General features: G+C 37.2%; 1 protein-coding gene across 13 annotated transcripts in view; it reads left to right on the forward strand.

The window, feature by feature from the left end:
• Adamts6 (ADAM metallopeptidase with thrombospondin type 1 motif, 6) overlaps positions 1-18,414 on the forward strand; it is a 211,818-nt gene that overhangs the window by 126,593 nt on the left and 66,811 nt on the right. For 12 of the 13 annotated variants that reach the window (XR_005500311.2, XM_039102547.2, XM_039102548.2 and 9 more), the window contains 2 exons: positions 714-777; positions 13,012-13,114. Coding sequence is in view for 12 of the 13 variants with exons in the window: in XM_039102547.2 (XP_038958475.1) it covers positions 714-777; positions 13,012-13,114 (167 nt within the window). In the remaining variant the exon portion in view is untranslated. The remainder of the gene's footprint in view (positions 1-713; positions 778-13,011; positions 13,115-18,414) is intronic. The other variant, XM_039102553.2, reaches the window with a different exon arrangement.

The following is an 18,414-nucleotide window of genomic DNA, read 5'->3' on the forward strand; positions in this document are numbered from 1 at the left end:
ATGCATTTTTTAACCTCTGTCACAAAAGGCCTTTAATGGCCTCTCATTCAAGGTTCTTTTGCTCATTTGTCCAGTTGCAGTTGAATAAACTATAATGACTTCATAGGACAAGGGCAGCCACAGGTATAACAGGTTGGCCTGGACATAGTCCAGGAATGAATGTGCCACACAAATCACCACTTCACAGAGGATCACAGGCCTGAGGCCGCCCCAGCCACCCCCTCGACACCACACCCAGGTCACATATCAACTCTGACCGCTCAGAAGAGGAAAATGCATTTTTGTATTATTTAGTATGAAGTGGATCTATCCCAGGAAGTCATTAAGTGTTATCTCTTTGGTCCCCACATGAAAGAAAAGATTATAGTTTTATTGAATACAATTTAAGTGGTTTTTCATTTTAAATAAGTGTTTACAAGTCATTGTATTAAAGTAAGTACTGTACTATGATAATTAAATATACTAATTTAATTACATTTTTAAGAATATAAATCATAACTCTTAAGTCTTATGAATTATTTATATATGCTGCCTTAATTTCATGTTGAATAACCATACTTATTGTTAACAATTGTCATTATTTTAATAGTTGATAAAATGTCACATTTTATATCTTCTTAAAGTAAATATTGATGTTCTCATTAAGCAATATATGTAGTCTTTGTGTGAATACATGTATTACAATCACATGTTAAACAAATGTTATTTTCCAGACCTTCTGGAGGTGGAAAATATTGCCTTGGGGAAAGGAAACGCTACCGCTCTTGCAACACAGATGTAAGTAAACCAAAAGTTTGCTATGAATAATTAGCTTACTCTTCTTCCAGGCAGGGAAAGCTTTTACCTTTAGGCTATTTAATCAGAAATCGATATGTGCGAGGGTCACGTGAATTCCCTGCTAAGCTAGCCTCAGCACTGTCGTTCCATCAATGAGGAAGCTCGGGATGGAGGCTCCCCAGTGGGGAGATGCACGCCTGCCCTCAGTGCCCAGCTCACCACTCTGTGTGGCCTGGGGCCATAAGGGTCAGTCTTACCTTTATCTTCTTTTATGTTCCTCACAGTGGGAAGCCTTCAATTCCTGCATCATCCCTCATCTCTTGGCATTCAGTCCCTTAAGATTCCACATTATACCCTATAGTCTTCTGCCCTGAATCCTGCCCTGCCTCTGGCAACCATGAAAATCTTTCTGTGTCTTGGCAATTTATGATCCAATATCAGAAAGGTCCTTCACTCTCTGACTTTTCTGAATTTTTGTTATCTTTGCTGTGTTAATATCATCTCTGTTGCTGTGATGAAATATCCAGACAAAGAGACCTAGGGCAGAAAGGTATGATTTTAGTTTACAAATCCAGAAGGGATACAGCCCATGTTGGCAAGGAAAGCGTGACAGCAGAGCATGAGACCTGTCCATCAGATTTATACCGGCAATGAGGAAACAGACAGAACTGGAAGTGAGGTCACTTTGCGCAATCAAAGCTAGCCCCAGTGACATGCTTTCTCTAGCAACATCCTGTCTCTTAACACCCTGTAACATCAGCTGGAGACCAAGTGTTCGAACACAAGTCTATGGGAGGCATTTCATATTAAAAACAATATTTACCTTTTTGGGGTAATGGAAACCATCTCTCCTTCAAATCTACTGTTTCCTCTATAGTTTGCAATGAGAGCTTCTTATTTTTCCCCTTGGTCATTGTGGACTGGCTCTGGTAGAGAATTGACCATCCTTCATATGGTTGTTCCTTTGAGGTCTTTCTCCATCCAATGTAAAAACTGCTGTGTTTTATTTTATAATATTAGACTACTAACGTACTAAGCTTCATTCACATTTTCTAGTCTATCCTGCGGAATTCATAAATGTGTAAATAATTGTTCCTATGTGTTCTCTTCTGCATTTTTCCATAAGCAAACATCTTTCTATCTAAAAACAAACAAAAATCCCTTTGCCTGATATTTCAACCACTTCTTTGTGCTAAACACTTAGCCATATAAACTGAGTTGAATTCACATCATTCAATGTTTCCTAAAGTTGTTCTTTCATGCTTTTGCCACTGTCATACTGTGACATGCTCTTCTCAAGTCACAGATGCCTTCAACACTTGCTAAACTCAATGGTTGGTTCTAATTTTCACCTTCCTGCTCATTCTAACTTTTTGCTTATTCTGTTAAATATTGCTTCTCCTTGTTCTCCTTTGCTGGTTCTGGTTCTTTTCTCTGAGTTCCTAGTGTTAGACTACTAAGGGCTTGGTCCTTGACTTTCTTTGTTCTACCAACACCCATCTTATTGCTGATTGAATCCAGCTTCATTGATTTTGAAAATGTTATATAACACTCAATTCCCAAAGCTGTATCTTCCGGTCCAGTTGTCCTCTCTGGCTACCAGGTCCATACCTTACTGCTTGACTAGACCTCTAGTGGAAACATGTAGAATTTAGCACATACGAATGTTATCTACAGAACTACTCCACACTGTTCTCTTGTCAGTGTTCTTAACCTCAGATGCCAGTTCCATCAGTGTGAGCCAAGATTCTAAGGGTTTTACACCCAGTCCTTCCTGTCTCACTGTACCCTTCTAATCCCGCAGGAAATTCTTTTGTATTTTGCCTTAAAAAGGATATCTCAGTCACTACTTATGCCACTTCTACTCTGGTCTGAGTTACCACTATTTCTAGTTATCTATTTGGTAGACTTATTTTTATTCTTTGAAGTGCTTGTTATCAAACCCAAGACCTCACCTTTAGTGATAGTGATTTGCTACCACTAAAACTATTCCCTCCAGTTCTCAATATGGGAGTCAAACTAAGTTCCTTACACCATGTTTCTTAAATCTGAAATTATTACAAAAGCTAGACAGATTTATGCAATCTGGCTTTCATTGTTTCTTTGAACTAATCTGTTAGCAGGTTCCTCATCATTCACGCAGATCCAACTAACGATCTGGATCTCCTTCTAGTCATGCTCTCTCTGTAGGGCTCTGCTTTGACCACTCCCATTGCCTGAATCCTTGAAGCTGTCCATCCCTTCTTTACTCAACAGTTTCCTTGTCGATTAGACTTTCCTGAATACTGTACTTAAACTGTAAACTTCTGCTCCTCTCTTTTTCTTCTCTTTTTAATACACCTGTTGATTGTATTTTATTCTGCTAAACTTAGATGCTAGAGTAATTACATGTATCTTTAGCCAGAAGACTTCTCAAGTTACTAGCACTATTCATGCACTTAAATCAAATGCCTACTCTATATTTCCAAGAATTCACTTAAACACAGGATTCACAAAAGAATAATAACAATCTTTTGATGCAAGTCATAGGTTATAAATGTATGTAGAATTGGCACATAGCTAATTGGGAATTTAAGGATTCATTTTATAGAAATGAATTTTAATAAATTGTATTAAAGCAGAATGAAGTGTAAAGCCAGTTTGCTAATAGTCTGGTGTCTGTTTGGAGGCATTTAGAAGCCAGTGAAAAATATATATTTGGCTTTAGATATGAACAGGTTGAAAAAAGACAAGCGTACAGCATACCAGGGATTGCCTCAGAGGCTCCAAGGGAAGTGGAGTGCATGGAGGGCCATGTGGAAGAAAAGTAGAAACTGACTTTTAAAAAGCCGTGAAAGTAAAACCAAAACCAAAGTCAAAACAAAACAAGACTAGTGTAATATGAAACTAGAGTGGGTTGGGTAGGAGTTGAGATCAGAAAGAAATAGTTTTGAATTTATGGTATAACAAGTGAGCAGACTCCAGGAGATGATGATGGGATGTGTGCCCAGAGTTGAGTGGAGATGAAGCAATTGAAAGAACTCCACAGCTATCAGACTGATTGATGACTCTCCCTGTGAATGTTAAAGAGACTCAGGATGGCATCAGAACTTGGTGTCTAGGGTGAGACTGTCTCATCCTCATATGCCCAAATCTCCCTCCAGGTGAAAAAGTGACCCTCATTCATTTAGCCTCAAACTCATTTAGATTAATGGCACCAATGCCAGAAGAGATTTTATACCAGCCAGAAAGGATCATATTATCAAGTATCATACTATTCGGGAAGAGGGAGAAACGCAAATCCATTTTCTACTTCACATCACCTTCCACTATGATATAATTGAAGAAATTAACATACAGGAATATTGGCATTATTCAATATATGTGCATATTAGACAGTGAACACGAGAAAAACGACAAACATCACTGCCTATAGCAGGTCTGCATTAGAAGCTCAAATTGTACAGTGTAGTACTGGTATGGGAGAATTTCTGCTATTAATTTTTGCCTTTTATTTCAACTTTTAGTGAACTATAAGGAGATAGTGTTAACATAACTGAACCATGATGCATATATGATTAATTGTTTCTTCATTAATATTGACTTTATTAATTCAAAACTTGAAGTAACTCAGGTACCTTTCTAAAATTTCTTTTTCGTGTATTAAATTTAGAAGAACTGTGATGAGGATGAACTATTGTTGTAATCTGTTCTCTTGTAGCCCTGTTTTTGTGGAACAAAATGGGTCATAAGTGATTGCATTAATTTGGGCCACTAACAAGTACAACAAGTGAACTTTCGCAGAAAACAGTACTACACCATACTATCCCTTTTCTCTTCTCGTGTGCTCTGATCAGATAGATTAGCCTCCTGACATGTTAGCTCAGTAACCTTGACTCTTCCGTGTTAACTCATTTCATCTTTTTCATCATTTCTTCATTTAGAATTTTTCATATTTTTAAAAAATGAACTGTTTGAATTATAGGTCTCCAACCCAGTTTTTTAAACTTTTTTATTTTTATTACTTTTAGTTTTTATGGTCTAGTTGTTCCCCCTCTGCTGGTCTGCCCTCCCATAGTTCTTTATCCCATTCCTTCTCCCCCTGTCTCCCAGAGGTTTGGCTAGTAAAACTAAGGGCTCATTGACTCAGGTAACAGCTCCATTGTGTGAGAGAGAGATAAGTGACTGATCTCTGACAATTTTTATTAATGTTTAAAGGTAGGCAATGATGACTCTCCATCAGTTCATTGTCAGAAGTAAAGATATGTGTTCTGAGTTTAATCCTCTGACAAAAAGTTTACTCAAAAGTTGCTCAAAAAATTGGACTTGTTTATTGGAATATCCTATTGGGCATCTGAACTCTTGAATACTAAACAGATTTGTTTCATGAGCAATTTTCTTATTCCTCTTTCTTAAAGCTATTATGTAGAATGTGAAATTCCATATATATATATATGTTATATATATGTATACAATACTATTTAACTTGCATGATTTAAGTTGATATATATATTACTATTTAACTTGCATGATTTAAGTCGATGATGTAAATACCTTACTAGACAACTTAATGTTTAGAAAGAGTAAAATTTGATTAAACTATATTAAGTCAATGAACCAATTTTTAAATTTATTTCTTTCATGTTTGACATTATAATATTATATAATCTCTCCTTTCCTCCAAACCCTCCCATATATCCTTTCTTGCTCTTATTTAAATTTCTGTTTTTATTAATTGTTGCTGCATATATATGTACATATATATGAATACACTTCCTAAAAATAACCTGTTCAGTCCATATAATGTTATTTTCACACACACACACACACACACACACACACACAATAATTTTAGGAATGATCATTTGGTGTTAATAACCAATTGGTATTCACTATTTCTTCTACTCTCAGCATTCCTTAGTTGCATATAGTTCTTTTTGTAGGGCTGATGCTTTGTGGACTTTCCTCCATCTGTTTGGACATGTCTGTTGTTGTCCTTGTTTAACTCATGGTTAAGCAGTCATATTCATGATACTTTATGGATGTAGCGTCTGACATTTAAAAGGAGGAACTGTTACACAGGAAACTCCCTGATCTTCTGACTCTTATAATCTTTCAATGTTCCCTGAAGCTTTGGTGTGCGAATTATTTTGTAGATATGTTCATTGAAACTAGATTTCAAAACTATGCATATTGATTGGTTGTGTTTTCTGCAATGCACATCAGTCGTGGCATCCATATTTTGGTGGTAACCAATAGATCTCTCATTGGACTTAATACTCAACAAGAAGAAAGCCATGCCTAGTACTGGAAGTCTAGCCAACTACTTAGGGCACATGAAGCCATGGGTCTTGGATAAGAACCTACAATTTGCACTTTACTCAACCAGTGTAATAACTAATGCACTCTACATATTGATCCTATACCACAGATAAGGTCGTATTCACCCCTTACCAAGAAACCTCTTTGCAACAGATAAACCAAATTTCATATAAAGGCTAAATAAAAGATATTAGGGACCATGAAAAAGATTTGTTTACATATCTAGAATTTCCTTTGTCTTCTTAGTCTTTGTTATTTGTGATTTACTATTATAGAAGATTGGATTGAAACTCCTGGAGACGTGCCTAAACTCCTGGAGTAGAAAGTTACATCTGTCTTGTTTCTTAACTATCTTTCTCGTCTCTTTATACACTCAACGTACAATAATGGTCTGTTGTAAAGGGTCTTTTAAGGTCTTCTGTAATCTGTCCTAAAATTTAGGTATAAATTGTGTAGTGTAATTGGTTGTATTCTCAGTCAGATTTATATGTTCTTATTCAGCTTTCTTTTCTCAGTTCTTTGCTGAAATCTTAAATAGTATTGTTGTCTTTGTTGTGCAGATTGGAAAATTATAGCATATATTTAAAGCTAGAATTGTGATGGAAAAAAAGTGTTCACTTGGGAATAAAATTGACCTGAGTCTGAATCCTGACTCCAACTCTACATCTGTGTGACATTGGCAAACTACCTAACCTCACTGAACTTCTATCAACTTCTAAACAGGATATATCTAAATAGGATATAACTATACCAAACTTCTGAGGTTTTTTTGTGTGTCCTGATAATGAAAAATTGTAACATTGTAACATAGATAAAGTATCTTAGAGCTGTTTCTAGTACCAAATAACAAATATGGCTATTATCACATCTATTACTTGTAGGTTTTAATGCAGTTTCCTGTGTTAACTAAATCTTAGGAGTGGGCTAGCACTGTGAAAGTGATCCAGGAAAGCGCAGAGCTGCTTATTGGTGATCTGGTTCTATTACAACAGACGGAAGCTTAGGAGTGAGTGTCGCAGAGCAGCCTTCTCTGAAAGACTTTGGTCACTTTGACACTGTCTTATTTCCAGTCTAACACTGGTCTGCAGCAGAACCAGAGAGCTGAGAACATTCTGAAACTACAGAACTTGTCCCCAGGGAGAGAAAAGCAGGAGTAAGCCATCTACTGGTTATCAGTGCTACACTGTGTCTCAGATTCCAACTAAGAAACAGACACGGACCAACTATTTGTTCTTAGAAATATGTCCAATCACACTCATGTACAATGTGTCTCTACATGAGAATATCAGTGTGTCTCCTAGGTGAATCTGAATTTCTGGTGTACTCAGAAGTAGGAATTAACTTTTAAAATACAGAATAGAACTTGATGTATTTTTGTTCTTATAAGAAGCTTAAGCATCACAAAACATAATAAGCATTTTATTATGTTTAGGGAATTTTTCTGCTACAAATAGAACTTGAAATTCAGGGTATGTACTGTAGAAATAATTTTAGTTTGAAAAGCTTGCATATAAGGTATCAAACTCTTCAGTACTCATATGACAGAAAGAGATCAGACTCCTGCAAATTGTTCTCTAACCTCCCCTTGTGAGGTAGACACACACACACACACACACACACACACACACACACACACACACACACACACAGAGGAGCGGGGAGGAGAGAGAAAGAGGAGAGAGAGGCGCGGAGGCAGAGGCAGAGAGAGGCAGAGATGCAGAGATCCAGTGACATATGTGACACACTTTCTCCAACAGAGGCCACACGTCCTAATCCTCTCCAAACAGTCCTCCAACTGAGCATTCCAATATATTAGTCTGTGGTGGACATTCTCATTCAAATAACCACATTCACTGTATGTATTGACCACTACATTTAATTTTGGGAATGTGTAGGTGTAGATAACTTTAATTCAACTGGTATACAATGTGATAGCTGGGCTCTTGGGGTTCTTGTGTGGACTTGGGGTGAGAAGTCCAGAAGTGAGGCCTCTATGAGCCCATATTGTATCTTTATGTACTATTGACAAAGATGCCTGTCAGGTTAGACAATCAAATGTGCCCATGCTTCACATTAACTTGCCAAATGCATGACTTGCCAAGTAGACTAGCATTTGGGTTCCAAGTACCTTCAGATAAAATGGGGTACACCCTCTAAGAGTATGTTGCTGTCCTGAAGAAGGACGTCTCTGAAAGTGTCGACAGCTGGTCAGGTGTAGTAAACAGGAAGCATGTGTGCATTTGGCATACACACAGAAAGGAGGAAAACATGGGGAAGAAGTAGCACAGGAGAGTGGACCAGCTTTCCTGCACTCTCTGGTGATGGAGAACCTTATGCCATCTAGTCGGCCAGTTTCCTTCATGGTATGAAGAGGAAAGAGGAAGAGAAAGGGTTTCGCTTTCAGCCCTTCCACACTCAATGTCCAGGGAGACATATACGTGGAATGAGGTTTTTAAGATAGGATATGGAGGTGTATTTACAAATGAAGGGAAGACATAAAAGCGATTTGTAATTTCCCAAGATCACCCTGTCCTTTGAGTCTTGGAATAGAAACGCCACTTCCAAGTTGGCCAGCCGACACCGAAGCCTGTCTCTGTAACAGTTTCTCCTCAGTGGATTAGTCTTCTTTCTAAAATGATCTACCAATAAAATGTTAAATTTAGGCAAAATTAATTAAATACTTATCTATGTGAGTAGTTGAAAGTACAATATATTTTATTGAATGTATTGATGTCTAAAGACCTGGAGAAATAGTGATAAACATGGCTTTGGGGTTGTTTTTGTGTTTTAATTTGAAAATACAAATCCAGGAGACTGAGGCTTGTGGACCTGCTCTTGGGGTCATAGAGCCCTAGTTGTTGGTTTCAGGAGAGCATATTTGATTACTTTACCTTTGTTTTCTGTACTGGCTTGAGGCCAGTGCTGACATTGTCATCCTTAAGTCACCTAAAAAACATACTATGTGTTAAACCCTCCATTTTTTTAATTAAACAAAGATAGATTTTTACAATTTTTTTCTTTCAAAAATTACTTTCCTTTGATCACTTTCCAAATAGTCAACATGATTCCTGCTTAGCATATAGTTACTCATCACATACTCAGAGCATTCCCTGGTGAGAACATTGAAATCAGAACAAAGCATGCACACTAGGAACAAAGACATGCAAACTGCTCCACCCAGACCCTCATAACCCACTCACCCTCTGGAATCTTCTGTGAACACATCGATACAATTCTGCTGTGGCGCCTTTATTCCTGCAGTCCTCTCAGTTTCTTTTAAATTTTTTCGGAGCTTCAAACAACTTACCTGCCACTTCACCTGACCCTTGTCCTCTGCTTCGTTGGTTCTCTTATACCAAACTAGGGTATATTTCACGAAAGCAAAGATTTGAGGTTTTACTTTTTTCCCTGTAGTCCCAAAGCCTAGATTATAACTGACACATATTGAGCAACTCACAAATACTTGTTAAATGAATTTAGGCTGCTTCTTTGCGCCTTGTTTTAAGAAGACTCTTGACTAACTAAGATGCCCATGTGAGAAACTTCTCAAGGCCGTTTTGTCCAGGGAGATTTGTTCAGTATAGATTTAGAAGAAAGAAAGAAAAGGAGAAAAAAAGAAATAAAAGAAAGAAAGAAAGAAAGAAAGAATAAAAGTCACTTGGTTGTAGGAAGGAAGTTGCTAATGATTGTACCTCTCTGAAAGTGTTTATTCTTCTGCAAATGTTTCTACAAATTTGGTGACCATTTTGGGGATAATTATACATAAAGTCAAAGCATCTTGTTCAAACTGTATTATATCCTTTCTCACACCAATTTTTGAAAGGTATGGTTCTGCGTTGGCTCAAAAACTAATAATAAAGTTTGAATATTACCCACCAGGTATGTCTATCCTATTAATGCCTAAGACAGGGGTGCCACGCTGTGCTGCCTCAATCACATTTGACTCTCTGTCTGTGTCTCTGTCTCTCTGTCTCTCCGTCTCTCCCCCCCCTGTAAACATTTGTGCTGGAGCACTGACATGAGCATTTACTTACATATTAAATAAGTCTTATATTATTATTGCATCATTTGGAATGAAGCAGGGGAATGCCCCCGTTCAGATGAAGGACGTATCTGGAATTTATTTTTACAAATCAACGTTTCTGTACTCCCAGTTTGTGTTATTATAAAATATTACTAAATGATTATGCATACTTCATGAGAATGCTGTAAGAGAATAAGTAACCAACACACCTAAAGGTCTCTGAAGTCTGTCACAGAATACTCAGGACTGGTTAAATGACAGTTTACACCGATGATTTTATGGTAGCTGACCTGACTTAGGAAAGGCACTCAGAAGAAAGGAATAAGTCACAAACTTCATGTCATGACATCCAGGTGCTTCATTAAAGGCAATATCCTTTGTGACTGTCTGCTCTTCTTCTGTGTGAAAGCGTCCTTAGGAGACACTGGAAAGCAGTCTATCTAATTTTGCATTCAGGGAATGCCTTACTGCGTCACCTCGAGCTTTGCCTGTGCTGATGCTGGATAAGAACTGTGGTGTCTCCTTGTCTCTCTGTACGGTTCCTCTCTGCATAGGTTGGTCTTTCCCACCCTCAGAACACAGAATCTCCTCCTTCCTGCCTGAATAGCTTTGCTTGGCTTCCCTCTTACTAGTCCACACACAGTCCTAAGACTCTGCCCATGCCCGTCATCTTTCTTAAGTGTCTCAATTCCAATACTTTGGGACATACTCAAAGTTTTCTTTCAAAGTCAGTATTTCCCTAACTTATCAAATGGCACGTCTGTCTTTCACAGTGCAGCACCTATAGAGAAGTTGTCAGACACCAATGTTCACTACTTATGTATCTTGGAGAGTTCTGTACATTCTCCACTTCAATCTTGTCTTTTCAACAAGATTAAAAACTGTACTTGAATAAACTGAAGTGGTTGATATTTTTATGTGAAAACGTGTATCTACAGTTTAATATATATATATGTATATATAAAATTGGTATTTGCTTTAAAACCACTGACAACAACTTTAGCTTTCACAAAGGTCTTTGAAAATAGCTTAGAAAGGGATCAGGGAGATGGTCCATTGGTTATGTATTATTTTTTGAGAGGTCCCAAATACAATTCCCAGAAGCCATGTTGGGTGAATTACACCTGTAACTTTAGCTCCCCTCTGGTATTCATGTGCATATTCTCTTGTCCCCCTAAACACATCAGCATAATTAAAAATAAAATTAATCTTTAAAAAGTGGGAAAATGACTTGGAAAAACAAACATTCTTTATTATGTCCAGCTATAGTTTTGGACATATATAACCTACTATGAATATGCCTCCACAAAACATAACCATTTAAAACATTGGGAGGGCTTTTGTACATTTTGTTTGATGGTATGGTTCTTCACCATGAACTTTGTAGATGACAATGGCATGTCAAATGTCAATATTCCAAAGATCCAAATATTAGCTGACTATGAAAAGAAGGCCTTGCAAGCAGAGCAGGACACTGCAGAGCTCACAATAGCGACGTTTCATCCTTGTTAAAAGATGGAAAGGAGTAAGACTATGGAAAGAAGCCTTAAGTCTGGAGTTGGTCGTATAGTATTTCACTACACTGAGTATATTTCAAGATTTAAAGCTCTTAACATAATCTGTGTTACTATTTTTAAATCTGAGGCTTTAGAGTAAATATGCTAAACTTTTGAGCCGTAGTCTATAATAAATGACAGCCATGTAACTATCTGCATACCATGATCTATTATTGTCACACGTTTATGTTCGTTATTTACTATTTACTATTGTTAAGCTACTGCCTACTATCACTACTGTGCAAAGCACTGTGCAAAGCAAAAGTGGCTGTCCAAGTTCTGAGAAAGTCTGAGGTTGTCTATGAGGACGCTTGTAACTCCCTCGTCATTTCTTCTAAGCTAAGTATTTCCAGGCCTGGGACTGTATATCAGAGCCACACTGTTCTCTTCTAGCATGGATGGTGTGTCCGGATTGGATCTCTAATGCTACCCTTCTCTTGCTTTGCTCTTTCATGAAATATGTTGTTCTGTATTTAAGGGGAAGGTTTTCTTGGTGTTTCAAAAATTTAGTTTTCTTTTAATACCATAGAATTTTAAAAGATGAATCAAATTGTCCTACTGCTAAAACATTCCATGAGATATACTTTCAATCTTTATGTAGTTATATCAGCAATAGAGCTGAGTAAAGGGTGACTGTGGGATTTATAATTTAGACCTAGCTACATTGGCAAGACTTTTCTCTTTAAAAATTTTCAGGTAGAAGAAACATTTCAAACTTTTATAACCAGTTGTTTCCTTACCATTTTCTTTACCCCCGAAAAATATGTACACATTTGGTACCAATTTAACATTTCATTTTCTGTGAGTTTAAAAGATGAAATCTGCATTTTAGTAAGTCCAAACCTCTTTAATTTGAATGTGCTTGAAGTTGAATCCTAGCATTTTTCCCAGATCAACTTGTGGTTTTCTCTAGGACGCATTTGTGGTGGTCAGGGTACAAATCATAATTTATAAGCTGACCGTTGTCTTGATATTCGGTATCTCCATGCCTTAAAATAAACTCTACAAACCACTATGGCACCTGCACTTCAAATGCTGTTACCATGGGATCTGACGGTCTTGTATTTCCCTTTCTTGTCTGGCTTCTGTGTCTGTGTAGGGTGGTAGGATGGCTATGTAAAGACACATGTGAAGCTCCACGGCAACTGTCTAGCACTGTAGTCATTTTGTCTCACCTACAACTCACAGCTTACAGTTCAGTGTGAACCCTTATTATAAAGTGGTAAAACAAAAGTCAGAAAGGCACCCAGAGGTGATAGGGTGGCAGTTAGTGAATACAAATTTCAGGGACACTGTCCCTTGGTTTTGGTATTTTACAACAATGGTACCATTTATGATTTTATTTTATTTTAGCCATGCCCTTTGGGTTCCCGAGATTTTCGAGAAAAACAGTGTGCAGACTTTGACAGTATGCCTTTCCGGGGAAAGCATTATAACTGGAAACCCTATACTGGAGGTAATGTATGACCCGGCAGAGCACTCATGCTTGAGAGCTTTGCAAATATGAGAGTATGTCAATACACACATTCAGACCTTCACAGACATGTCAGTTAGAATTAGTAGTGTTTGCTAGTTAAAGCAAAAAAGAAGCTTACTTTATACGTCTCATATTTTAGCTTTCCTATGATAGTATATATGCAACAATTTACAAGTTATTAATAATTATATTTTAAAAACCAATTCTCTTTAACAAGTTAAAAATCCTAGAAAATATGTATTTGTATAAAACTCATAAAATATGAGCTCTGCAGCTCTGCTTGAGACTTTCCTGGAGTAAATTATAATCATCGCATATTTGCAATTATCCCCTAAAACAAAATACGCCGACATAAATCTATTCAACCAACTCCAACGAGAAAAAGAAGCTTGTTTATTTTTTCCTTAATCAAAGGCCAATGATCTTTCTAAGGATCTTTTGTTTATTTTTGCTTTATGTTTTTCTTTTTAAAGCTATTGTGCATGTACACATGAGCACAGATTCTTGTGTGGACAATTTACAGGGCTCAGTTTTCTCTTTCCACCTATTGGGTCTGTGATTGAACTTAGGTCATCTGGCTTGGAGGCAAGCATCCTTGTCCATTAAGCTAGCTTGCTGGCCCCATTTTAATTTTTGTATTGGGTGAAGTTTTTGTTGTTTTGTTTAATTTTTGAGACAGATTTTTCTATGTACCTCAGGCTGCCTTGAAACTCACTCTTCTACTGACTAACTTGTGTGCATCATGCCTGGCGAGATTAAATGTTTTTCATTGTCTGAAAACACTTTTGGTGTTTATTTTGGACATATATCAAAGACTAGTATTTGTCATTACACAGATGAGGTTTTTACTTTCAAAGCATAAACTAAACTTTGTTGTGTGAAAAATTTTAATGTACTATTGAAGAACACTGTTTTACAAAAACTGTCTTTAAAATTATACAAGAACAGAGTATTTAAAAGGTTTAGACCATGACACCTATGTACTCACCACGAATATTTTAGGATCTATGTCTTATTATATGGATATGTGTTCATCTGTCTAGCTACTTACTAATCATCCTGATTAGTAATAATTGGATGCATTTTAAATTAACCTGTAGTTGTTTTCTTCTGAATTCTTTGACATGTGTGTCATTGGCCATCGATCAGTCATTCGCTGAGCTTTTTCTTTGCCATAAGTATATAGACAATATCTTACCTGTGTTTTCCCTGAATTTTACCTACTGCATATACACAGGAAGACTGAGTGGGATACAGAATGTCGCACTACCTCCAGAATTACTCTACTCCATTCTGGTTCAGATCTGTCATTGCTTTTCATTGACTCAGGGTCTAAAGCCACAGAAACTTACTGCTCACAGCTTTGGAGGCTCGAACCCAAAATCAGGGTGCCTGCAGGGGGAGTTCTGCGGAGGACTCTTCTCTGAGTTGCAGACTCATTGTATCATCTTCTCATTGTAGCTCACATGACACAGAGGGGAGAAGCTCCTGCACATCCATCCTGTTCTCATGGCCCAGTTACTTCCCAGGGGCTCCTCCTTCAAGTACCATCATATTGGGCTTAGGATTTGAACATAGAAGTTTAGAGAGGACATAAATGTTTAGTCCTAAAACAGTCTTCATAATTCTTCACGGTCAATAGTCAACTGTCCATTCAAGAGGCAAGCTGTGCTCATTTTTCTTATCTAGTTTAGTGATACCTGCTCAGAAGTTCATATAGATGCATTACACCCATTACTATTTCCGTAGGACTTACTTCTAGCCTGTGCTTTTTAAAAGTACCCATCCATATTGTGATATGTAGTAGTTCAATCTTTTTATTACTGAGTTTCTTCTGTAGTAGTCACTTTATTTTGCTTTCTTCTGTGTGTGGATGCCTGGGTAGTCTCACTTGTCATTTGTCGTGCACGAGCAAGCTGGTGTGAGTGCTCTCTTATGAGCGCGCTCCCCTTTCTCTTGCTGGGATGACTACACAATAGCACAGGTGAGATTTGAGTTTTCAAAGAAATTGCCAATGTTTGTCAAAACTGAGTATACATAGTATACTCCTGCCAATAACGCCCGAGAATTCTGTCTTCCAACATTCTAAGCTGTACTTGAGGTTTGCATGGAAAGTTCGTTTGCATTTCTAGCTCATTGTGCTGAGCATTCTTTTTCATGTACTTGGCCGTTTGCATTTTCTTTTATATCTCTTCCCCACAATTATTTTTCCTTTCAAAGCAATTTTAATTTTATTAATTTATTTTAATTAATGTCTATTTATGCTTATATGGTACAGTATGGTCATTTGAGGAGTTTAATAATGATATCAGGGTAACTGGCAGCATACACTACTATTTATGTGTTAGAAACCTTCAAACTTTCTCTATTTTGAGGGATGTAACAAATTATCATAGACTATAGTTGTCTTGCTATGCTACATAGAATAAGAGAACCAACTCCTCCTGTTTAGCTGTATTTGGGCATCGAAAAGTTATCTTTCCTCCATTTCCCTTGCCCACTTACCTCCTATCTTGTGGTGACCATTGTTGTTCATTCAGTGCTCATCAACTTTTTTCTCTTTGACAGATGAATGAGAACACGTGGCATTTTTGTCCACCTGCCTTACTTGACTCAATATAATGTACCGTGGTTCCATCGGTGTTGCTACATATGGCGTGTTTCGTTCTTTCTGTGGCTATATAGTATTCCATCTAGCTTGGAAATAGAGATTAGGACTGCAATAAGTGTGGGTGCAGATGTATCTTTGATGCACAATGTTACTGTCATTGCTTTCCTAGTACTGTTCTATTTCTTGTAGTTTGAGGCACTCTCATGTTACTTTTCAAAATGGCTATACTAATTTACATCCATAACCATCATGCCTAAGAGCTCCCGTCTTCACAGCATATAATTTTTACTTTTTACCTTCTTAAAGATGTCTGCTCCAACTGAAATGGGATAGAATCTCTGTGAAAGGTGGGAGAAAGCTAGTCATGTGTCTATTTTTAGATAAGGTTACTTGACATTTTGTTTTATTTGAAATGGGTCTTGTTATGTAAGCCAGGCTGATCTTAAACTCAGGATCCTCCTACCTCATCCTTAAAAGTACTCTGCATTGCCCACCTTTTTAGTTTATTATTGGTTTTGGTTTTGGTTTGGCTCTGTTTTTGCAACAAGGTCTTGCTTTGTATCCTACACCATATAATTTAAACGTATTCCTGTGTGTGTGTGTGTGTGTGTGTGTGTGTGTGTGTGTGTGTGTGTGTGTGCGCGCGCGCGCGCGCACACACACACATGCATGTACAGGAAAGAGAGAATAAGAGATAATGCAGACAGAGACTATTGTAGATATGATTGCATTTTCTCAATATATATTATTAGTATATAAAATGCTACTTTTCTGTCTTGATTTTATGTTTTCCAATATTACTTAATTTGCCTTTCAATTTTAATAGTTTTTGTTGCATATTCTCTATCCAAGAGAATGGTCTCTATGCTAATAAAAACATATATTTTCTGCTCATTGATGAAATATTCAGGAAATGTCTATTAACTCTGTTTGCTGTATGTGTGTGTATGTGTGTGTGGGTGTGTATTACTTCCTCTTATTCAGTGATCTATTTTTTAAAATTTTATAGTGACTATGTCTCCTATATTTTTTAAATTAAAGTCAGTGTTTGCTGATGGAAATGTAGCTGCTTCTGTTCACTTTAGTTCTCTGTTTGTATGAAGTGTCTCTGTTTAGTTTCTATGTACATCTATATGTATCATTGCTAGTGTATAGAGTTTTTTGTAAGGAGCATATTGCTAAATTTTTCTAAATCCACTCAACTACATTGTCTTTTGACTAGGAATATTAGTTCATATTCATGGTCATTAATGATGACTGAAGACTTGATTCAGTCATTTAGTCGATACTTTGTGATCACATGGCATATTCTTATTTCTCTTACTACTTAGCTTTGTGGTTTGATAGTTTTGGTTCTCTCCCCAGTTTCATGGCTGCATCTGTGTTACTGGAGAGCTTTATTCTTTCGTGCATTCCTCATGGCAGTAGCTGTCACTCTTTTGCCTCCACACTTAGGACATCCTTAAGACTTTGGTTAATTACTTAGGATCAGCTAAGACCCTGTACTGTCTGTCAGTGTTCTGTGTGTATGGAGAACTATTGTGTCTCCTTCCGCTGTTGGCTGCAGTGCTTTCTCACATATCCCTGAGCACACTGCTTGACAGTGGCATTTATCTTTCATATTCTTTCATAGCTTCTCTGCTCTAGTTCTACTGAGTACTGAAAAGAGCTATGTTACATCCATGCTGAGCGTATGGCTCTGCTTCCTCTCTAGGCTTTATTGTACATGTACTTGATATATTTCCTTATACTCATTCAAGATGTCTGTGTTAGGATGTCTGAAATTACTCAGATTTAATAATTGCTGTTTATGTGATTGTTGCACAGTGCATTAGCATTAAGTTTGTAATGTGATATAACTTAGACTAACTGGTTGATAAGCTCTTTTATTAATGGAGTCACCTCTAGTTCTCGCTTTAAAAAAGCTCTTGTTATCAGTGTGTGTGTACATGCATGTGGAAGTATGTGCCTGCACTGGCTCTTCTGTGAAGGCCAGAGGACAACGTTTTGGGAGTCAGTTCTGTTCTTCTACTGGGAATTTCAGGTGTCACACTCAGGTCACCAGGAAATAAACACTCATTGAGCCATCTCTCTGGCCCTTCAGTTCTTTCCTTAATGAATAATTAGGCTTCCTTTTCCATTAGCTTGATTGAGTAATAATTAATGAATTGTTATAAGCCAATGTGACGCATGAATTCAGTGTGTAATAATTATGAGTGTACAAGTATATCACCGGTTAACATCGTTCTTCCTTTTTATGTGTGATGAGAATCCCCAAGACTCTACGCAGATTTTATGTGTATAGAACAAATTCCAAGTGTATGTACATTACTAACTACAGTATTTCCAGAATTTCTCTTACAACTCCAAGTTTCACAGCCAGTCTCTGATAACTACCTTTCTCCCTTCTGCCTTTCCAAGTTTGACCTTTTTAGATTCTACCTAGGAGAGATCATGCAAGATTTGTCTTCCTATAATTTTGCTTATCTTAATGTTTTGTTAAGTTCTTCAATTTGTCTTAAAAGTTTCTTTAGGAAGGCCATATTGTGTGTATGCATGTAGTATACTCATGTCGTACATACTGTCTTGGTTTGTACATCTCACTATTTATCTATCAACACTCAGGTTGTCTTTATGTTATGGTTTTGTGAAACAATATAGCAGTAAA

This window comes from Rattus norvegicus, chromosome 2 (genome assembly GCF_036323735.1).
Source record: "Rattus norvegicus strain BN/NHsdMcwi chromosome 2, GRCr8, whole genome shotgun sequence".
Classification (NCBI taxonomy): domain Eukaryota; kingdom Metazoa; phylum Chordata; class Mammalia; order Rodentia; family Muridae; genus Rattus; species Rattus norvegicus.